This window comes from Pan troglodytes, chromosome 6, assembly GCF_028858775.2.
Source record: "Pan troglodytes isolate AG18354 chromosome 6, NHGRI_mPanTro3-v2.0_pri, whole genome shotgun sequence".
NCBI classification, from domain to species: domain Eukaryota; kingdom Metazoa; phylum Chordata; class Mammalia; order Primates; family Hominidae; genus Pan; species Pan troglodytes.
The window spans coordinates 164,279,560-164,302,825 of NC_072404.2; the positions used below are offsets into that span (position 1 = coordinate 164,279,560).

Below are 23,266 nucleotides of genomic sequence, written 5' to 3' on the forward strand. Positions count from 1 at the left end.
ATTTCCTATTTAAACCTTTAAAAGGTGCTAGATTCTCTGGCCGGGCGCAGTAGCTCACGTCTGTAATCCCAGCACTTTGGGAGGCTGAGGCAGTAGGATTGCCTGAGCACAGGAGTTGAAGACCAGCCTGGGCAACATGGCGAAACCCCATCTCTACAGAAAATACAAGATTTTGCCCGCACAGTGGCAAAGACGTTAATCTCAGCTATTTGGGAGGCAGAGGTGGGAGGATTACTTGAGCCTGGGAGGCGAAGGTTGCAGTGAGCCCAGATTGTGCTGACACTACAGCCTGGGTGACAGAGGAAGACAGAGGGAGACTCTGTCTCAAAAAAATAAAATAAAATTATATATATATATATATATATAGTTTGTTTGTTTGTTGGGTTTTTCCAGACGGAGTCTTGCTCTGTTGCCTAGGCTGGAGTAGAGTGGTGTGATCTCGGCTCACTGCAACCTCCGCCTCCCAGGTTCAAGCGATTTTCCTGCCTCAGCCTCCCGAGTAGTTGGGATTACAGGTATGTGCCACCACGTTGGGCTAATTTTTGTATTCTTAGTAGAGATGGGGTTTCACCATGTTGGCCAGGCTGGTCTTCAACTCTTGACCTCGTGATCCACCTACCTCGACCTCCCAAAGTGCTGGGATTACAGGCATGAGCCACTGTGCCTGGCCCTATATTTTCATATAAATATATAATATATACTGCAAAGAAGCATATTTGGGGATAAAATATTTTGATTTCCTTCTTTGTCATGCAATGTTATGCCAGAGTCAGGTTGGAAACTAAGCTGTTATATAGGGTTAAATAAAACCCTTCTGGTGAGATTTTTATGGTTTGTAGGGCGTGACTCCCTATGTCCCTTAGTTAGAAATTTGGACAAGAAAGGAAAAAAGGTCACAATTTAGTTGGTATCTGTATCATTGTGTGTGAAAACAGTTTATTTTATTTATTTTTATTGTTATTTTTTTGAGACAGAGTCTTGCTCTGTTGCCCAGGCTAGAGTGCAGTGGCTCGATCTTGGCTCACTGCAACCTCCGCCTCCCAGGTTCAAATGATTCTCCTGTTTCAGCCTCCCGAGTAGCTGGGGCTACAGGTGCATCCCACCACACCCAGCTAATTTTTATATTTCTACTAGAGACAGGGTTTCACCATATTGGTCAGTCTGTTCTCCAACTCCTGACCTCAAGTGATCCACCCACCTCGGCCTCCCAAAGCGCTGGGATTACAGGCATGAGCCACTGCGCCTGGCCTACAACAGTTTTATTTTAATTGCTGATAGTATTCCATGTTATGATATACTGAAGAGTATTTATCCATTGAAGGATATTTGTATTTTTTCCGTTTTATTATTTTTTATACTTATTTATTTATTTATTTATTTTTTGAGATGGAGTTTTGCTCTTGTTGCCCAGTCTGGAGTGCAATGGAGCAATCTCAGCTCACCGCAACCTCCGCCTCCCAGGTTCAAGCGATTCTCCTGCCTCAGCCTCCCTAGTAACTGGGATTACAGGCATGTGCCACCACGCCTGGCTATTTTGTATTTTTGGTAGAGATGGGGTTTCTCCATGTTGGTCAGGCTGGTCTCGAACTCCCAACCTCAGGTGATCCGCCCGCCTCAGCCTCCCAAAGTGCTGAGATTACAGGCATGAGCCACCGCACCCGGCCTATTTATTTATTTTTGAGATGGAGTCTCACTCTTTTGCCCAGGCTGGAGTGCAGTGGCACGATCTCAGCTCACTGCAACCTCCACCTCTGGGGTTCAAGCGATTCCCCCACCTCAGCCTCCCGAGTAGGTGGGATTACAGGTGCACACCACCCCACCTGGCTGATTTTTGTATTTTTAGTAGAGAAGGGGTTTCACCATGTTGGCCAGGCTGGTTTCAAACTCCTAACCTCAAGTGATCCGCCTGCCTTGGCCTCCCAAAGTGCTGGGATGACAGGAATGAGCAACTGTGCCCAGCCTTTTCCAAGTTTTGGAATTCTGAACAGAGCTGCTATAAACATTTGCATACAGGTTTTTGTGCGAAGATAAATTTTTATTTCTTTAAGGTAGATACCCAGGAGTGGGACTGCTGAGTCATGGTAAATATGTATATTTAATTTTACAAGGAACTAGCAAACCATTTTTAAGAGTGACTGTACTATTATGTGTTCCCCTTGTGAACACATGAGAGTTCAGTTGGCCCACGTTCTTTATTTGGTATTTTTAGCATTTTTAAAAACTGTTAGACATTCTAATCAATGGTGTTGTTACTGAAACACCAGGGGTTTGGTCTAGGTGCTGCTGTTTGTGGCTCAGAAAGCCAATCATGACAACAACAAGTGTTGCCAACGAAGAAGGCTTTAATTGGGTGTTACTGCTGAGGAGATGGGAGATGGGAGATGGGAGATCAGTCTCAAATCCATCTCCCTGACAGGCTAAAATGAGCGGCTTCTATTGCTGGGAGGAAATGTAACCATATGTGGAAAAACATGAATTGGTTAGGGGTAAGGAAGAGGGGTTGGTCAACAGGAAGCAGGTGGTGGGTTAGGCAATCATGATGGGTGAGGGGTCTGACTTTCATTGTCCAAATTCAGTGATCCTGTGAGTTTCAACTGGTTAATACTATCTGGGAGGCCTGATGGTTGGTTTCCTGAGAAAGGAACTCAGATAAGACAAATGTAACTGTCTCAAGTTTTAAGACTAAAAGGATCAGTTACTGTGTTTATTCAAAGAAACCATAAACATCAGTTCTATAGGGCAATTGGGTCTGTTTCAGTGTAGGGGTATCTCAATGTAGTTTTTATTTGCATTTCCCTAGTTGCTAATGATACAAAAAATTCTTATTACGTGCTAAATTGCCAACTTTTAGTTAAGTTTTTGTTCTTGCTCCTTGTCCATTTTTAAATTGCATTTTTCTCAGGTTGATAAATATGGACTTTTTATTAAGGAAAGATTTTACTATGGGCAATTCTTTTAACATATTAGAACAGGCTGGGTGTGGTGGCTCACACCTGTAATCCCAGCAATTTGGGAGGCAGAGGCTGATGGATCACGAAATCAGGAGATAGAGACAATCCTGGCCAATACGGTGAAACCCCATCTCTACTACAAATACAGAAATTAGCTGGGTGTGGTGGCGGACGCCTGTAGTCTCAGCTACTCGGGAGGCTGAGGCAGGAGAATTGCTTAAACTTTGGAGGCGTAGGTTGCAGTAAGCCAAGATCGGGCCACTGCACTCCAGCCTGGGCAACAAGAGCGAGACTGCCTCAAAAACAAAACAAAACAAACAAAAAACATACGCAGAACAATGTAATAAGCCCCAGCCATAATCCAGCTTTGGAAACATTTAAAAATATATATTTTATTTAGCATTTCTATTGAATTTGAAGTAGCGGGGAGGGTTTCCTGTTTTAGCTTAGTCTATTATCCTAGTGGAAAATTCTTTGCTTTTGACACTTTTAAACAGTTTTAGACATTTTAAATATGTTCACACCTTCTTTAATAGCTACGCAGCATACCAATTTACCACAATTTATTCATCCAGTCCTCTACTAGACATTTTGTTTAGAGTCAAATTTTAGTTTATAGTCAAAAAGCATCAAGTATTGCTTTTGATGAATCTTACATTTGCAAATATATTTATAGAATACGTTCCTAGAAAAATATTGCTTGATCAAAAGGTCTACTTATTTATAATCGATACACTACTAAGTTGCTCAGAAGAGGTTATATCAATTTATTACTCCACCGACTTCCTTATATTCTCTCTCTCTCTTTTTTTTTTTTTGAGACAGAGTCTTGCTCTGTCCCCCAAGCTGTAGTGCAATGCCGTGATCTTGGCTCACTGCAACCTCCACCTCCCAGGTTCAACTGATTCTCCTGCCTCAGCCTCCCGAGTAGCTGAGATTACAGGCATGTGCCACCCATGCCCTGCTAATTTTGTATTTTTAGTAGATATGGGGTTTCTCCATGTTTGTCAGGCTGGTCTCGAACTCCTGACCTCATGTGATCTGCCCACTTCAGCCTCCCAAAGCGCTGGGAATACAGGCGTGAGCCACCCCACCCGGCCCAGAGAACAGCTTTCTCTCTTTCGAGAGAGAGAGGCACCCGTATGGAACCTCCAGACCTCAGTGGAGTGCACCGGATTTTATAGGCAGGCTTGAGGAGGCAGTGTCTGATTTACCAGGGGCCCAAAGATGGGTTGGACCAGGTGGGACGTCTACATAGCATGAGAGGAAGTTGGCCACCCACCCTAATCTTCTTAATGCAAATGAGCTTTCCACTGGGCCAGTGCCATGTTGTGTGCTCCCTACTGCACAAGTGGTTGGAAAGAAAAACAGAAGATGGAGCTGCCATTTTAAACACACCTAGTCTCTGGTAGCCTTTTCCGATTGACACAACTGCCAGCATTCACCTGTGCAAGTTTCCGCTTGCTTGTGTATGTCTGCAGCTCATTTTTACAGGCTCCTTGTTAGAAAGTAAAATGATTTTGGGGCTGCTTTTTATTAAAAGGAAAGCTTTACCGAGGACTTCCTTACCCTCACTATCTGCCTAAATAATTTCTTTTTAACTCCTATATCAGCGGTGAGGAAAACCAGAGGTCACTCTGATTGCCATCTTGGTTTTGGTAGGTTTTAGGCTGGCTTCTTTAGTGCAAGCTGTTTTATCAGTAAGGCTTTTTTTTTTTTTTTTTTTTTTTGATAGAGTTTTACCCTGTAGCCCAGGGTGGAGTGCAGTGGCACAATCTTGGATCACTGCAACTTCCGCCTCATTGGTTCAGGCGATTCTCCTGCTTTAGCCTTCCAAGTAGCTGGGATTATAGGCTTGCCACCACACCCAGATAACTTTTGTATTTTTAGTAGAGATAGGGTTTCACCATGTTGGCTAGGCTGGTCTCGAACTCCAGGGCTCAAGTGATCTGCCCACCCCAGCCTCCCAAAGTGCTGGGATTATAGGCATGAGCCACTGTGCCAGGCCATCAGCATGGTCTTTATGACCTGTATGTTGTGCTGACTTCCTGTCTCTTCCTGTGATTTAGAATGCCTTAACCATCTGGGAATGCAGCCCAGCCTCATTTTACCCAGCCCCTATTCAAGATGAAGTTGCTACAGTTCAAAGGCTTTTGACAAAGTGATCTGCCTGCCCCAGCTTCCCAAAGTTCTGGGATTACAGGGGTGAGCCACTGCACCTGGCTTTTGGTTATTTTTGTGTTTTTAAAATATATATATATATATATTTGTTTTTTGTGACCTTCAGATTTTTTTTTGTTTGTTTTTTTGAGATGGAGTTTTGCCCTTGTGCAGGCTGGAGTACAATGGTATGATCTCGGCTCACCGCAACCTCTGCCTCCCAGGTTCAAGCGATTCTCCTGCCTCAGCCTCCCGAGTAGCTGGGATTACAGGCATGCGCCACTGTGCCCGGCTAATTTTGTATTTTTAATAGAGACGGAGTTTCTCCATGTTGGTCAGGCTGATCTCGAACTCCTGACCTCAGGTGATCTGCCCGCCTTGGCTTCCCAAAGTGCTGGGATTACAGGCGTGAGCCACCGCGCTCGGCCATGCTGTTTTTGTCTTTTTTTTTTTTTTTTGAGACGGAGTTTCGCTCTTGTTGCCCAGGGTGGGGTGCAATGGTGTGATCTCAGCTCACTGCAACCTCTGCCTCCCAGGTTCAAGCAATTCTTCTGCCTCAGCCTCCCAAGTAGCTGGGATTACAGGCACCCACCACCATGCCCAGCTAATTTTTTTTTTTTGTATTTTCAGTAGAGACGGGGTTTCACCATGTTGGCCAGACTGGTCTTGAACTCCTGACGTCAGGTAATCCACCCCCCGCCCCCGGCCTCCCAAAGTGCTGGGATTACAGGTGTGAGCCACCACGCTCAGCCCGTTTTTGTCTTTTTGATATGAGATCTCATTCTGTTGCCCAGGCTGGAGTGCAGTGGTGTGATCATAGCTCACTGCAGCCTCCACCCTCTGGGCTCAAGATGCTCCCACCTCAGCCTTTCAAAGTTTGGGGACTACAGGTGTGAGCCACAGCATCCCATCCATTATATTCTTAATGATCTTTCTGTACAACTTAAAGTTTATTTTTTCAACTCTGAGTACTTTTAAAGATATATTAACTAGACATTAGATAATAGGTAAAAGAGTAACACCTAATCATTTATTATTTATTTAGAGATGGAGTCTCACTCTGTTGCCCAGGCTGGTTTTTTTTCCTTCAGCACTTTTATTTTTATGTTTTTGGACAGAGTCTGGCTCTGTCGCCCAGGCGGGAATGCAGCGGCGCAATCTTGGCTCACCGCAACCTCTGCCTCCCTGGTTCAAGCAATTCTCATGCCTCAGCCTCCCAAGCAGCTGGGACTACAGGCACACACCACCACGCCCAGCTAATTTTTGTATTTTTAGTAGAGAAGGGGTTTCATCATGTTGGCCAGGCTGGTCTGGAATCCCTGGGCTCAGGTGACCTGCCCAGCTCGGCCTCCCAAAATGCTGGGATTACCACCTGACCTCATTTATTATGTTAAAGGCTGTTAGAGATAATGCTGATTGCAATAACCACATTAACAAAGCCTAGTTGAAGAAGGCAGGCATTTGAAAGTGGTTTATTTTCTTATTCAGTTTTGACAGTTCTTAATTTATTCTGAATGTAAGTCCTTTGTTGGATATATGATTAGTAAATATTTTATCCTGGCCAACACGGTGAAACCCCGTCTCTACTAAAAATACCAAAAAATTAGCCGGGCGTCGTGGCAGGTGCCCGTAGTCCCAGCTACTTAGTAGGCTGAGGCAGGAGAATGGCATGAACCTGGGAGGTGGAGCTTGCAGTGAGCCGAGATCACGCCACTGCACTCCAGCCTGGGTGACAGAGCGAGACTCCGTCTCAAAAAAAAAAAAAAAAAGAAAGAAAGAAAGAAAAAAAGAAAGCTTTAATTTTAAGTGGGAGCTAAGCTATGAGGACGCAAAGTCATAAGAATGATATAGTGGACTATGGGGACTTGGGAAGACTGGGAGCGGGGGTGAGGGATAGAAGACTACACATTGGATGCTGCTGCGTACACTGCTTGAGTGATAGATGCACCAAATCCCAGAAATCACACCTGGAGAACTTATCCATGTCGCTAAACACTACCTGTTCCCCAAAAACTATTGGAATAATAATAATAGTCCGGGTGCGGTAGCTCACACCTGTAATCCCAGCACTTTGGGAGGCTGAAGCAGACAGATCACTTGAGGTAAGCAATAGTTGAAGATCGGCCTGGCCAATATGGTGAATCCCAGTCTCCACTAAAAATTCAAAAATTAGCTGGGCATGGTGGTGCGCGCCTGTAGTCCCAGCTACTCAGGAGGCTGAGCATGAGAATCACTTGACCCCAGGAGGCGGACGTTGCAGTGAGCCAAGATCATGCCATTGCACTCCAGCCTGGGAGACGGAGACTACGTCTCCAAAAACTAATAACAATAATAATAATAATAAAGCTTTAATTTTGATTAAGTCCAATTTGTACTTTGTTGCTTTTTGTGGATTGGGCTTTTGGTGTCATGTGTAAGAACTCTGCCTAATTCAAGGTCATAAAGATTTGTTTTTGTTCTAGAAGTTTCCTTGTTTTATGTTTTAAATTTATTTATTTATTTTTATATGTTTATTTATATTCCCCTATTTAAAGCTTTTAATTTAAAAGTAAAATTTAATGTCAAAAATGCAAACTTGGGGAGGGCGTAAAAATCACACTCAAGGCTGCCACCTCACACTTAGAGGGTTGCAGAGCGGCCAGGCAGAGGCGCTCCTCACTTCCCAGACTGTGGGGCGGCCGAGCAGAGGCACTCCTCACTTTTTAGACAGTGCAGCTGCCAGGCAGAGGTGCGCCTCACTTCCCAGTTTAAATTTATATCTATGATCTGTTTTTATTTACTTTGTGTAAAAAGTGTAAGAGTTGGGTTCAGGTTCATTTTTTTGCATATAAAAGTCTAATAGTTGAGACACAATTTGTTGAAAAACTTTTTCTATCTTCATTTAAGTGCTTTTTTTTTTTTTTTTTTGAGATGGAGTCTTACACTGTCACCCAGGTTGGAGTGCAGTGGCATGATCTAGGCTCACTGCAACCTCTGCCTCCTGGGTTCAAGGGATTCTCCTGTCTCAGCCTCCCATGTAGCTGGGATTACAGGCGCCCGCCACCACACCCAGCTAATTTTTTAATATTTTTAGTAGAGACGGGATTTCACTGTGTTGGCCAGGCTGGTCTCGATCTCCTGACCTCGTGATCCACCTGCCTTGGCCTCCCAAAATGCTGCGATTACAGGCGTGAGCCACCGCGCTGGGCCTTTTTTTTTTTTTTTTTTTTTTTTTTTTTTTTGAGACTGAGTTTTGCTCTTGTGGCCCAGGATGGAGTGCAATGGCATGGTCTGGGCTCACCACAACCTTCACTTTCTGGGTTCAAGTGATTCTCTTGCCTCAGCCTCCCAAGTAGCTGGGATTACAGGCACCCACCAGCATGCCTGGCTTATTTTTGTATTTTTAGTAGAGACGGGGTTTCACCATGTTAGCCAAGCTGGTCTTGAACTCCTGACCTCAGGTGATCCTCCCACCTCAGCCTCCCAAAGTGCTGGGATTACAGGTGTGAGCCACCATGCCTGGCCCATTGAATTGCTCTTAAACCTCTGTAAAAAGTCAGTCGTCCAAATTTGTGTGGGTTTATTTTTAGATTCTTGTTTTATTGATCCATGTGTCTATCCCTTCCCCAATATGACATGCTCATGATTACTGTAGCTTTGGAGGAGTGTTGAGAGTAGACATCCTTGCCTTTCTCAATCTGAGGGGAAGCCATTTAGTCTCACTATTGAGTATGACGTTAACTGCATACTTTTCTTTTAACACAGAGTCTTGCTCTTTCCTGCAGGCTGGAGTGCAGTGGCGTGATCTTGGCTCACTGCAACCTCTGCCTCCCTGGTTCAAGCAATTCTCCTGCCTCAGCCTCCTGAGTAGCTGGGATAACATGCGTGCACCACCATGTCTGGCTAATTTTTGTATTTTTAGTAGAGACGGGTTTTCACCATATTGGTCAGGCTGGTCTTGAACTCCTGACCTCGTGATCCACCTGCCTTGGCCTCCCAAAGTGTTGGGATTACAGGCGTGAGCCACTGTGCCTGGCATGTAGATACTTTTTATCATGTTGTGCTAATTCCCTTTCATCCCTAGTTTTGTGAGAGTTTTTCTTGTGAGTAAATGTGAATATTTGTTTTGTCAAATCATTTTTCTGCATTTATGGGCAAGCACAATCACTTACATGTATTTAGTTGTGAAAAACTGGAACCTAAATGTATAAATAAGTCGGAAGCATCCATAAGATGAAATATGTAGACATTAAATTTATGTTTTCGAAAAATATTTGGCTGGGCGCAGTGGCTCACGCCTGCAATCCCAGCACTTTGGAAGGCCGAGGCGGGCGGATCACCTGAGGTCGGGAGTTCAAGACCACCCTGACCAATATAGAGAAACCCCATCTCTACTAAAAATACAAAAAATTAGTTGCGCATGGTGGCGCAGGCCTGTGATCCCAGCTACTCGGGAGGCTGAGGCAGGAGAATAGCTTGAACCCGGGAGGCAGAGGTTGTGATGAGCTGAGATCAGGCCATTGCACTCCAGCCTAGGCAATAAGAGCGAAACTCTGTCTCAAAAAAAAAAAAAAAGAAAAAAAAAAGAAAAAAATTTAATGCTGTGCAAGATATTCAAGTATATTAAATAACAAAGGCAGGTTTCAAAACAGTATTTATGGCTGGGTGCAGTGGCTCACGCCTGTAATTCCAGCACTTTGGGAGGCCGAGGTGGGTGGATCACCTGAGGTCAGGAGTTCGAGACCAGCCTGGACAACATGGCGAAATACCATCTCTACTAAAAATACAAAAATTATCTGGGCGTGGTGGTGCACACCTGTATCCAGCTACTCTCAGGAAGCTAAGGCAGGAGAATCGCTACAATCCAGGAGGCAGAGGTTGCAATGAGCCGAGATCGTGCCACTGCACTCCAGCCTGGGTGACACAGTGAAACTCCATCTCAAAAACAAAACAAAACAAATCAAAAAACAGTATTTACAGTTTCAACTGTATTAAGAAAATAAATAAATATTGTGTGTGTGTATACATATATATATATTTATATAAAAGAAGCTCACAAAGAACCAAAATGCTTCGAGTGATTGGATTGTATGATTATATGTGGCCTTTGTCTTTATACATCCCTGTATATTTCAAATATTCTGCAAAGCACAGAAAAATAATAATAAATGTGCTCACTGCAGCCTCAACCTCTGGGGTTCAATTGATCCTCTCATCTCAGCCTCCTGAGTAGCTGGGACTACAGGTGCATGCCACTATGCCCAGCTAATTTTTTTTTTTTTTTTGAGACGGAGTCTTGTTCTGTCACCAGGCTGGAGTACAGTGACGCATCTTGACTCACTGCAACCTCCGCCTCCCAGGTTCAAGCAATTCTCCTGCCTCAGCCTCCAGAGTAGCTGGGACTACAGGAGCACGCCACCACGCCCAGCTAATTTTTGGATTTTTAGTAGAGACGGGGCTTCACCATGTTGACCGTCTTGATTTCTTGACCTCCTCGTGATCCGCCCACCTCGGCCTCCTAAAGTGCTGGGATTATAGGCACAAGCCACCGTGCCCAGCCAATTTTTTTTTTTTTAAGTTTTAATTTTTTTTTGTAAAGATGGGGTCTCACAATGTTGCTAAGCTGGTCTTAGACTCCTAGGCTCAAGTGATTCTCTCATCTGGGCCTCCCAAAGTGCTGGGATTATAGGCATAAACTAGTGTACCTGGTCTATTGTTACTGTGTGAATACCTACTTTTAAATTTAGGTATTCTAAATTCCAAATGTAACTTGAAGTATAAAATCTAATGATGTGCCTGCCGGGCGCGGTGGCTCACGCCTGTAATCCCAGCACTTTGGGAGGCTGAGGCGGGCACATCATGAGGTCAGGAGTTCGAGACCATCCTGGCCAACATGGTGAAACTCCGTCTCCACTAAAAATACAAAGATTAGCTGGGCGTAGTGGCACATGCCTGTAGTCCTAGCTACTTGGGAGGCTGTGGCAGGAGAATCACTTGAACCCGGGAGGCGGAGGTTGCAGTGAGCGAGATCAGCCACTGCACTCCAGCCTGACAACAGATAAATAAATAAATAAAAATTTGGCCGGGCGTGGTGGCTCACGCCTGTAATCCCAGCACTTTGGGAGGCTGAGATGGAGGGATCACGAGGTCAGGAGATCGAGACCATCCTGGCTAACACAGTGAAACCCTGTCTCTACTAAAAATACAAAAAATTAGCCAGGCGTGGTGGTGGGCACCTGTGGTCCCAGCTCTACTCAGGAGGCTGAGACAGGAGAATGGCGTGAACCCAGGAGGCAGTGAGCCGAGATTGCGCCACTGCACTCCAGCCTGGGCAACAGAGCGAAATCCATCTCAAAAAAAAAAAAAATAAATAAAATAAAAATTTAAAAATAATAAAAGTAAAATCTGATGATGTGCTTTAATGTTCAAATCCTAGCAGTCAGTTGAAGTATATATGAATATATATTTAATACTGCAAAAGTAAAATGCTATAATAATTATTGAGGATTACGAAAGATGTTATTTTATGTAATAAACAGGAACTTTCAAATAGTTACATACATTGACAGTATATTTAGAGTGTTATCTAGATAACTTTAGAAAGAACATTATGTTCTTTTTGAGCCTACAGATGTTTATAAAAATATAATTCTACCATAGGGAAAGAGAATTAACATTAGACATAATAATTCTAGTTACTATGGAATTATTTTGCACAGTTGCATTCATAACAGTACATAAAATACTCTTTATTTTTTTTGAGACAGAGTCTCGCTCTGTTCCTCAGGCTGGTGTGCAATGGCACGATCTCAGCTCACTGTAATCTCTGCCTTCCAGGTTCAAGCGATCCTCCTGCCTCAGCCCCCTAGTAGCTGGGATTACAGGCATGTGCCACTATGCCCGGCTAACTTTTGTATTTTTAGTAGAGACGGGGTTTCATCATGTTGGCCAGGCTGGTCTCAAACTCCTGACCTCGGGTGATCCACCCGACTCGGCCTCCCAAAGTGTTGGGATTACAGGCGTGAGCCACCACGCCAGGCCCATAAAACACTCTTTAGAAACGAATGTTTAACAATTTTGTTCCATTCTGTCCTTTCAAAAAAAAAAAAGATCCCTGGCTGTGCGTGGTAGCTCACACCAGGAATCCCAGCACTTTGGGAAGTCAAGGCAGGAGCATCCCTTGAGCCCAAGAGTTGGAGACCAGCTTGGGCAACATAGCAAGACCTTCTCTCTACTAAAAATTTAAAAGTTAGCCGGGTGTAGCAGGGTGGGCCTGTAGTCTCAGCTACTTGGGAGGCTGAGACGGGAGAATTGCTTAAGCCAAGGAGGTCAAGGCTGCAGTGAGTCATGCTTGTGCCACTGCACTCCAGCCTGCGCGACAGAGGCACAGCCTGTCTCAAAAAAAAAAAAAAAAAAATCCCTATTTGGTAATTTTTCACACATTAGGGAGAAAAAAGCAGTGTCAACTTGGTCACCTCAAAATTTCACAAGGAGGGAGAATCTCATCTACAACACATATATGATAAATCATCTTTAAATCATCTTTCAGTCATGATTAAAATTTTTTTTAAAAGAGAGTATGAAGAAAAAGAGAAAGTTTAGATTAAAATGGGGCACTCCAAATACAACTGTTCTCTCTAATCCACAGATTTTTTTTTTTTTTGAGACAGAGTGTCGCTCTTGTGGCCCAGGCTGGAATGCAATGGCACAATCTTGGCTCACTGCAACCTCTGCCTCCTGGGTTCAAGTGATTCTTCCATCTCAGCCTCCCGAGTAGCTAGGATTACAGCTACTTTTCTTTTTTTTCTTTTTTTTTTTTTTTTCTGAGATGGAGTCTCACTCTGTAGCCCAGGCTGGAGTGCAGTGGCATGAACTTGGCTCACTGCAAGCTCCGCCTCCCGAGTTCATGCCATTCTCCTGCCTCAGCCTCCTGAGTAGCTGGGACTACAGGCGCCCGCCACCACGCCTGGCTAATTTTTTGTATTTTTAGGAGAGACGGGGTTTCACCGTGTTAGCCAGGATGGTCTGGATCTCTTGACCTCGTGATCCACCTGCCTCGGCCTCCCAAAGTGCTGGGATTACAGGCATGAGCCACTGTGCCCGGCCTCATTTTTGTATTTTTGTAGAGATGGGGTTTCACCATGTAGGCCAGGCTGGTCTTGAACTCCTGACATCAGGTGATCCACCCACCTCAGCCTCTCAAAGTGCTGGGATTACAGGCGTGAGCCACCGCGCCCGGCCCTAATCCACAGACTTTAGAGCATGCTTTTAATAAGACAAGTTATCATAGGTTGGCATCCATGAAGGCTGTTTTTGTTTGAGACAGGGTCTCGCTTTGCCACTCAGGCTGGAATGCAGTGGCGCAGTCATGGCTTACTACAGCTCCAAACTCCTGGGTTCAAGCAATCCTCCCACCTCGACTTCCCAAAGTGTTGAGATTACAGAGGTGAGTCACCGTGCCTGGACTAATGTTTTTAGAGCTTGTAGAGATAATTGCTATAGACTGGTAACCATTTTCGGTTGAGATTTCCTCAAGATCTTAATTCTAAATATTGATTTATTTTAGGAAACATTCCTAAAATATTTTTCCTGATTCATTTTCTGCTGTGCACAAAAAGGTTAATGAAATATTAAAAATGCTGCAATAAAATACTGAAAATGTCTTATATACCAGATATATACTGTATATATCTGTATATGTACCAGATACTGTATATATCTGGTATATAAGATATTTGGGGCTGGGAGTGGTGGCTCACGCCTGTAATCCCAGCACTTTGGGAGGCCGAGGCGGGCGGATCACGAGGTCAGGAGATCGAGACCATCCTGGCTAACACGGTGAAACCCCGTCTCTACTAAAAATAAAAAAAATTAGCCGGGCGCGGTGGCGGGCGCCTGTAGTCCCAGCTACTCAGGAGGCTGAGGCAGGAGAATGGCGTGAACCCGGGAGGCGGAGCTTGCAGTGAGCCAAGATCGCGCCACTGCACTCCAGCCTGGGCAACAGAGCGAGACTCCGTCTAAAAGCAAACAAACAAAGAAACAAAAAACCAGACATTTGGATATGAAGAATCACGCTTAACTTTTTATGTTTGACCATACAGAGGACCAATTATTAATTCAACTGGGTTTCCATTTTCCCTACTTAATGAAAAATTCCTAGGTCTCAGTGAATCTGACTTTGAGAAAAATTTATGGAATGTAAAATCAGTAAACAGAAACGCATGAACGTCGAATTTCCCATGGAAAAATACAGTAAAGGCTATGAGCACAAGCACACTATAGTTTGTTCCCATCTTCAGTTTTACATTCAGAAAACAGGTATAGCTTCATGTATGTTATTTTATTGATTGATGATTGATTAGTATAGTGGCATGATCTCGGCTCCCCGCAAACTCAACCTCCCAGGCTCAGGTGATTCTCCCACCTCTAGCTTAATGTATTAATGATGTAATAGACAATTACTGGCCAGGCGCGGTGGCCAGAGCGAGACTCCATCTCAAAAAAGAAAAGAAAAGAAAAGAAAATTACTGGCGGCAAGCAGGAACATTGTAGATTTTGAAAATGTCTTGTTTTACAAGATACTGAAGCAAGGTGGTGCAATTATTACGTCCTTTTAAGCTGATCGGATAAAGGCTTTAATTTTGTAATTTTCAGAGAATATTACCAATGTAGCAAGATTTACCAATAACCAATGGTTGCTTGAAGACAAAAGAGTTTGTTGGAACTTGCTGAATAAATTGATGTGCTATCAGTGTATTTTTTACATGATACATGCTGAAAAAAATCTGTCCTTGATTCTATGCAAGGGAAGATGCTGAAATTGGTGTGCATATGCAGGGAAAGTCAAGATGCAGATGGAAACTGGGATTATTTTGTTAACTCAAAAACCAATTGGCAGGGTGCGGTGGCTCACGCCTGTAATCCCAGCACTCTGGGAGGCCGAGGTGGGCAGATCACCTGAGGTCAGTAGTTCGAGACCAGCCTGGCCAACATGGTGATACCTCGTCTCTACTTAAAATACAAAATTAGCCCCCATGGTGGCGCATCCCTGTAATCCCAGCTACTTGGGAGGCTGAGGCAGGAGAATCACTTGAACCCGGGAGGCAGAGGTTCCAGTGAGCAGAGATTGCGCCATTGCACTCTAGTCTGGGCAACGAGTGAAAACTCCATCTCAGAAAACAAACAAACAACCCCCCAAAAAAGCCAATTAAATTGTTTCATAGTCACATTTCTAGATCCAAACTTTTAGGACAATTTTTTTCTCTAGTGATTATGTATAGCAGCAAGAGCAGATAAAAATATTATAAATTAAAAATAAGTTAGTACAACAACCTTACATCTGCTTCTGAAAATATTGTGCATATTCTTTAAAAAGTACACAAAAAGCTTCAGTCAGTGAAATTGCTTAATGAAATGCCAGTACCATCCAAAGAATTTTTAAGGCCAAGAATTAAATAGGAAGAATTTCTTGTCTTAATATATTCTAATATATTAAATGAAGGAACATTTAATAAGTTGGTGGTAATATTACCATATTAAAGCAGAGAGGTAGCCTTGCTTTCTATGGAGCTCAGTTGGAAGTGTCTTATTTAGTAATACAAATGTCCCTGTTAAATGGCCATAGGAGCATCTGACAGAAATTGTTGTTCTTGCCTTATAACATCAAACTTGAAAACTTTACTACTTTTTTTTTGGAGATGGGATGTCAGTCTGTCGCCCAGGCTGGAGTGCAGTGGTATTATTACAGCTCACTGCAGCTTCAACCTCCCTGGCTCGAGTGATCTTACCTCAGCCTCCCGAGTAACTGGGTCGACAGGTGTGCATTACCATTTCAGGCTAATTTTTGTATTTTTTTATAGAGACAGGGTCCCACCAGGTTGCCCTGACTGGCCTTGAATTCTTGGGCTCCAACAATCTACCCACCTTGGCCTCCCACTGTGCTCGGCTACTACATTTTTTTTTCTTTTTTGAGATGGAGTTTCACTCTTGTTTCCCAGGCTGGAGTGCAATGGTGCAATCTCCGCTCACTGCAACCTCCTCCTCCTAGGTTCAAGTGATTCTCCTGCCTCAGCCTCCTGAGTAGTTAGGATTATAGGCGCCCACCACCACGCCCGGCTAGTTTTTCTATTTTTAGTAGAGATGGGGTTTCACCGTGTTGTTCAGGCTGGTCTCCAACTCCTGACCTTAGGCGATCCACCCACCTCGGCCTCCCAAAGTGCTAGGATTATAGGCGTGAGTCACCGTGCCCGGCTTCTCGGCTACTACATTTTAAATAATAAAATTATACAACAGAATTTTCTTTCCAAGAAAATTCAGATTATTATTTTTTTGTAACCTACTCATATTGTGAGTCAGAGAATGGCAATTTTCATTATTAAGCATTCACCATCTGACAAATATGTATATTCAGGTAAATCCCAAATTACGGACTGCATATGTAGCCACAGGCTAAAAGTAACTTAGTCTGCTCAAGAGCAGTTGCCCCAACAGGATAGTTCTCATACTTTTGTGATTTACAGATAGTTATACTGTTAAGGGCATTGACTTGATTCATGTGTTGAAATACAGGTTTGGCAGGGTTTGATTCATACATGTTTGAAATGAAGACTTCCTGGAAAACCAGGGTCATGTGCTTATCCTATCACCACACACATGAAACCACCCCAACAGGGTTGACAAAAATTGCATGCAGGTTCTGGATAGAAATATAGTTATCATTAAGCATTAATCAGGCTGCACTTCGGCCTACTTCCTTGTTGCTAATAGTCACAAGGCACTAGGTACTGACATTTGCATCTCTATTGTTCCTATAGATAGGATTTCAGACATCAGACTAAGAATTGATTTGCATCCCTGTTGTTCCTGTAGACAGGATCTCTGACATTAGAATCATAAGGCTTTTGTTTAAGGATCGCTTAAGATGTTTTTCAGACCACGAGTTCCGGTGAAACAGTTGAGTTCAACCAGCTTGAAGGCCCCCCACAGAGGAATGGGATGAGCATGAGAATGTAGTTTCTTCATCTCCTTGTACCACGATTTCACCAGCACTCTCCCACCAATCAGTCAACTCCATTACCCTTACAAACTCTAACCCCAAATTCCCAAATTCCTAGCAGAGATGGATGTGAGGCTTCTTCCTGTCTCCTCCTTAGGTGGCCCTATGATTAGACCTCTTTCTCTGCTGCAACCTGGTGTCTCTGCATATAGACTTGCTATGTGCATTAGGCAAGGAACCTACTGCTGTTACACACACTCTGTTGACTTAAAACACAACCTCCCCAGAAAACACTTTGTTCGCGCAGGTCCTTTTTTTTTTTTTTTTTTTTTTTTTTTTAAGATGGAGTCTAGCTCTGTCGCCCAGGGTAGAGTGCAGTGCTGCCATCTCTGCTCACTGCAACCTCCGCCTCCTGGGTTCCAGCGATTCTCTTGCCTCAGCCTCCGGAGCAGCTGGAATATCAGGTGCACGACACCACGCCCGGCTAATTTTTGTATTTTTTAGTAGAGACGGGGTGTCACCATGTTGGCCAGGCTGGTCTGGAACTCAGGTGATCTGCCCGCCTCGGCCTCCCAAAGTGCTGGAATTACAGGCGTGAGCCACTGCGCCCGGCCTGTTCTCGCAGGTCCTTTAGCTCAGACGCAGCAAACCGTAACCCCAAGCTCGATCTCTGCTGCTCTCAGGAATTCCACTTCCTCCAGCTTGGGCAACATAGCGAGACCCTGTCTCTACAGAAAAATAAATAAGTAAATAAATAAATACAAATAAATAAAACATTAGCCGGGCTTGGTAGCTGCGCCTGTAGTCCAAGATGCTCGGGCAGGCTGAGGGGAAGGATCGTTTGAGCCCAGCAGTTTAAGGCTGCAGTGAGCCTTGTTTGTGCCACTTGCACTCCAGCCTGGACGACAGAGGGAGACTGTCTCTAAATAAATCAATAAATAAGGCCGGGCGCAATGGCTCACGCTTGTAATCCTAGCACTTTGGGAGGCCAAGGCGGGTGGATCATTTGAGGTCAGGAGTTTCAGACCAGCCTGGCCAACATGGTGAAACCCCGTCTCCACTTAAAAAAAAAAAAAAATTAGCTGGGCATGGTGGTACATGCCTGTAATCCCAGCTACTTGGGAGGCAAAGGCAGGAGAATCGGTTGAACCCGGAAGGCGGTTGCAGTGAGCCGAGATCCCGCCACTGCACTCCAGCCTGGGCGACGGAGTGAGACTGCGTCTCTAAATAAATAAATAAACAAAAATTAAGAATCCTATTTCCAGACCAGGCCCCGGAGAGTCAATAATCCGAGATGTGAAGGAGACCTTAAAATATTATTGATCCCAACACGGGCCGCGTGGGACGTGAACCGCCTCACCTTGGCAACCACATTTGTAATTTCCGCAAATGATCTATATCTTCTTCATTCCAAAATTGTGCCTCTCCGTCACTCATTCCACCCATAGGCTCCCTTCAGCCCTGTCCCCCTTACTCTCACCCTGCACATTTCCGCTGTTCTAAATACGGCTGCCCTTCAGCAGAAGCTGTTCCCTGCAGACGGCGCCTGCGTATCGAGCCTCCGTGAAGAAAATCACTCCCCAGAATGAGCCCGGCTTTGCGGCTGGGTCCTAAACTGCGGTGAGCTGAACCTTCTCGTGGGAATGTGAGAAAGCGGAACACACGTGGGCCCCAAATAACAACCCTCCCCACACCGAAGCCCAAGAGCTGGGGGGGAGGGGCGGAGGCGACGCGGGCGGCGCTGGCCGCAGGGGCCGGCAGGGGGCGCGCTGGCCGCGGCGGCTGGGCAGCGCGAGCCTGCGGCGCGTCTAGGCCCGCGCGGTTCCCGGTGCACTCGCTGCCCACAAAGCGCCAGCTGAGGGGCCGCTGCGGGTGGAGTGCGGCGGAGTCGGCCTCGCGACCCCAGCTTGACCCGCCGCCTGCTGCACCGCGCCTCCGCCGCGTTCCTGCGCGTCCCGAGCCCCGACGGCCGCGTGAGTCCCGTCCGTGCGGGGAAGGCAGGGCCGGGTCGGCGCCGCCTGTGGAGAGGACCCGGCGGCCGGGCCTGCTTGGAGCCGGGCGCGGCGGCAGCGGCGGCGACTTCCGAGGCCCGGGCTAGACAGCGCAGGGTCATGGCTGAGGCGGCCCCGGCCCCGGTAAGGGCGGCCGCGCGCGAGTGTTGTGAGCCCCCGAGACCCAGACCCCGAGGGAGGAAGGCGGGCGGGCAGGGAGCTGCCAGGCACAGGCGCCGTTCTCGGGTCCCACCGGCCACGTCGCCTGTCGCCCGTGCTTGGCGGCTGCAGCCTCGCGTGAGGGGACTTAGCGGGTGGGTGTGAAACCGCCCACCCGGGGACACCAGGCTGGGCCGCAGGTCTGAGGGGGACTCGCAGGCAGCTATGAGACCCGGGGCCCTGCAGTTGGGTTGAAGTCGAGGGGGTGCCTGCTGCGTGTCAGCCCCACGCCTGCCCGCTAGACGCGCAGCGGGGTTGGGCTGGGGAGCCGTCAGCCATTCTCGCGGCCGCGGGAGCGTTCGTCACCAGCAATCTGAGCGGTGGCGCGGGCGGCATTTAAGTGTGCGGAGGCTCATTCCCGCCGCGCTGCGTGACGCCTGGGCTCCCGGCACCGGACGCGGGACACGCGGGAGGCCCTCCCGAAATAGCTGCCGAATGAATGGTGCGGACCCCGAGGCTGGAGTGGCCTCGCGTGCGTGGCGGTTCATTCGCGGGTGTTTGCCAAGGCCTGCGGGGGCCGGCAGCGGCCAGTTGCCAGGGCGACCGAGGCGACCGGGCCGCGCCTGCACGCAGCCCCGTAGAATGAGAAGGGGACGGTCAGGCCGCGGGGAAAGCACTGATCGCATTTGCCACCCAAGAGGTCTTTGGTCACCTCTAGGAGAGCGATTGTACTGGGTCAGGAGCCACCCTGGCACATGAGGGGTGACTGGGAAAAGGAGGAAGAGCAGCGATGGGTAGGGGATAGAGCAGAGGGAAGTGCCACCTCCACTCTTGGACCTGTTTTTCTTTTTTCCAACCTTTTTTTTTGTGTATAGGTGGGATGGTAGCGATGATCCTGTGTCTGTGCCAGTCCTGGCTAATAGAAATATAAGGGAAGCCGCATACAAAACTCTAAATCAAGCTTGTCCAACCCGCGGCCCCCAGGCCGCATGCGGACTAGGACTGCTTTAAATGCGGCCTAACACAAATTCGTAAACTTTCTTAGAACATCATGAGATTTATGCACGGACCTTTTTCTTTGTCTTTTTTTTTTTTTTTTTTTTTTTTTTAGCTCATCAGCTATCATGATCAGTATTTTATGTGTGACCCAAGACAGTTCTTCCAATGTGGCCCAGGGAAGCCAAAAGATTGGACACCCCTGCTTAAATTCTCTAGGCGTCACGTTTAAAAAGTAAAAAGCCAGGCGCTGTGTTGTGCACACCTGTAGTCCCAGCTAGGCCGGGGACTGAGGCGGAAGAATCACTTGAGCCCAGGAGTTCGAGGCAGTCCACACCGCGTCTCTAAAATGAAAAAAATTTTTGAGAAGTTAAAAAATAAAGATAAATAGATGAAATTAATTTTAATTATATATCTAACTCAATATATGCAAAATATTATTTCAACATGTCATCAATTTATTTATTTATTTTTTGAGGTGGAGTCTCACTCTGTCCCTCAGGCTGGAGTGCAGTGGCGCCATCTGGGCTCACTGCAACTTCTGCCTTGCCGGTTCAAGCGATTCTCCTGCCTCAGCCTCCCGAGTAGCTGGGACTACAGGCGCGTGCCACTACGCCCGGGTCCTTTTGTATTTTTAGTAGAGAGGGGGGCTTCACCGTGTTTGCCAGGATGGTCTCAATCTCCTGACCTCGTGATCCGCCCGCTGGGATCCAAAGTGTTGGGATTACAGGCGTGAGCCACCGCGCCTGGCCTCATGTAATCGATTTAAAACATTAATGGCCGGGTGTGGTGGCTCAAGCCTGTTATCCCAAGCACTTCAGGAGGCTGCCGTGGGAAGATAGCTTTAGCCCAGGAGTTGAAGACCAGCCTGGGCAACATAGGGAGACCCCATCTCTAAAAAAAAAAAAAAAATTTTTTTAAATTAGCCAGGCGTGGTGGCATGCGCTTGTACTCCCAGCTACTCCGGAGGTGGGAGGTGTTTTTGAGCCAGGGAGGTGGAGGCTGCAGTGAGCTGTGATCCTGCCACTGCCCTCCAACCTGGGCAACAAAGTGAAACCCTGTCTCAAGCAAACAAACAAATATTTTTTTCATACTAAGTCTTCAAAGTCTCGTGTATTTTATACTCATAGCACATCTCAATTTAACTAACCACATTTCAGGTGCTCAGTGGCCACATGTAGGTAGTGGCTACTGTATTGAACAGTGCCAGTCCACCCTATGGAGAAGAATCAGGAGACAGATTGACACTAAGAAAGGAACAACCTACCCAAAAAGGTGGAAGGGGTTGGCATAAGTGAAGCAAATGTGGAGAGTTAAGATTTAAATAGGATGCAACTTCCTTAGGAAGTAAAGAAGAAAACTTAGATTCGGTTACTGATAAGTTTGAAGCGAGGAGTATGAAGAGAAAGTGGAATGAATTTAGATCTGATTAATTTCCATCTCAAAGTAAGAGGACATGTCATCTTCTGAGAGTGGGGGCTGCAGCAGACAAGTCTTACTACTCAGTGTCAGCATCACCTGGGAGTTTGTTAAAAATACAAAATCTCAGGCTGTGTACCATGGCTCACACCTGTAATCCCAGCACTTTGGGAGGCTGAGGCAGGTGGATCACTTGAGCTGAGGAGTTTGAGACCAGCCTAGGCAATATGGTGAAACCCTGTCTCTACCAAAAATAAAAAATTAGCAGGGCATGGTGGTGTGTGCCTGCGGTCCCAGCTACTCGGGAGGCTGAGGTGGGAGAATCGCTTGAGCCCATGAGATGGAGGTTGCGGTAAGCTGAGATTACACCACTGCACTCCAGCCTGGGTGACAGTGAGACCTCATCCCAAAAAAACAAAAACAAAACCCAACAGAATCTCAGTTTTCCTTACAGACCTACTGAATAAAAATCTGTACTTTGACAAGATCTCCAGGTGATTCTTCCCTGCCCCCTGCGCCCCCCCGCCGCCTCCCCTCCCACCCTAGACAGAGTCTTGCTCTGTCACCATGCTGGAGTGCAGTGGCACGATTTCAGGTCACTGCAACTTCCGCCTCCTGGGTTCAAGTGATTCTCTAGCCTCAGTCTCCCGAGTAGCTGGGATTACATCGCTTGCCACCACACCCAGCTAATTTTTGTATTTTTTAGTAGAGATAGGGTTTCACCATGCTGGTCAGGCTGGTCTCAAACTCCTGACCTCAGGTGATCCACCTGTCTCAGCCTTGCAAAGTGCTGGGATTACAGGCATGAGCCACCGTGCCTGGCCCCTCCAGGTGATTCTTATTCATGTTAGTTTGAGGACAAACTGTACTAAAAGCTGAAGGACTGTGCTGAGGCTTTGTAGTAGCCACTTTATGGAATGGGACAAGCGGCATGGAGGGCACGAGTCAGTGTTGAGATCCCCACTAAGCTTAGAAACCATTGGTATGTGGTGACAGCAGTTTACCTGGTGATTTCCTCTAGGCACGCTTACTAATCTGCTTACAGGAATGGAGAAAGAATGATTGGACTGATTCAAGGCCGGAGGTTAGCTGAGCAGGTGAGGCAGAAAGACATGAGAGAAGGGGAGTTGGAAGTAACTGACGTGATCAACTAGAGAAAAAAAGCCAGGAACGGGCAGATACCAGGAGCGAATGGAGTGGTCAAAGGACTAGGTGAAATGAGAATAAAGTAGTGGGTGAGTTGGAAAGATGGGAGGTTGTGGTCAGAGAGTGGCTTATCAGGTTCATAGAGTTAGAAGGCTTTGTATACATCATCCTAGTCCAACTTATTTGTTGTGGGAATTTTTTCCTTTTATACTACTCTTTGTTTCAAAGTAAATTATTTTGGAGCAGCCTTTTATTTTCTTGGAAAGATCAATAACCCAGGAGTTATAGGTTAAAAGGGGCTATGGTCATGTCAGTGCACTCCAGCCTCGGTGACCCTGTCTCTAAAAATAAAAAAACATAAAAAAAAAATTAAGCTATAGAAGGCACCCTGAGGTGGCTGGTTTGCATGCAAGCCTATTTATTTATTCATTCATTCAACAAAAATTTTTTTCTTTTTTTTTCTTTTTTTT

At 46.1% G+C, this 23,266-nt stretch overlaps 1 protein-coding gene and 1 long non-coding RNA gene across 12 annotated transcripts in view; one reads left to right on the top strand and one right to left on the bottom strand.

Annotated features, from left to right (window-relative positions):
• Positions 1–16,384: 16,384 nt before the first annotated feature.
• Positions 16,385–18,816, bottom strand: LOC129135455 (uncharacterized). The gene is made up of 2 exons (XR_008536295.2): positions 18,566–18,816; positions 16,385–17,813 (listed from the first exon to the last, which is right to left on the bottom strand). It is a non-coding gene; the product is annotated as an uncharacterized LOC129135455 (long non-coding RNA).
• Positions 18,817–18,831: 15 nt separating this feature from the next.
• The window catches only part of ZNF398 (zinc finger protein 398), a 37,551-nt gene continuing 33,116 nt past the window's right edge, over positions 18,832–23,266 (top strand). The window contains exons 1-2 of one of the 11 annotated variants that reach the window (XM_063815760.1): positions 19,251–19,737; positions 22,672–22,747. In XM_063815760.1, coding sequence (XP_063671830.1) covers positions 22,709–22,747 — 39 coding nt within the window. In that variant the 5' untranslated portion in view covers positions 19,251–19,737; positions 22,672–22,708. Of the gene's footprint in view, positions 19,221–19,250; positions 19,738–19,771; positions 20,030–22,659; positions 22,748–23,266 lie in introns of those variants that run through there. The other 10 variants (XM_527957.7, XM_054655267.2, XM_063815761.1 and 7 more) reach the window with 10 other exon arrangements.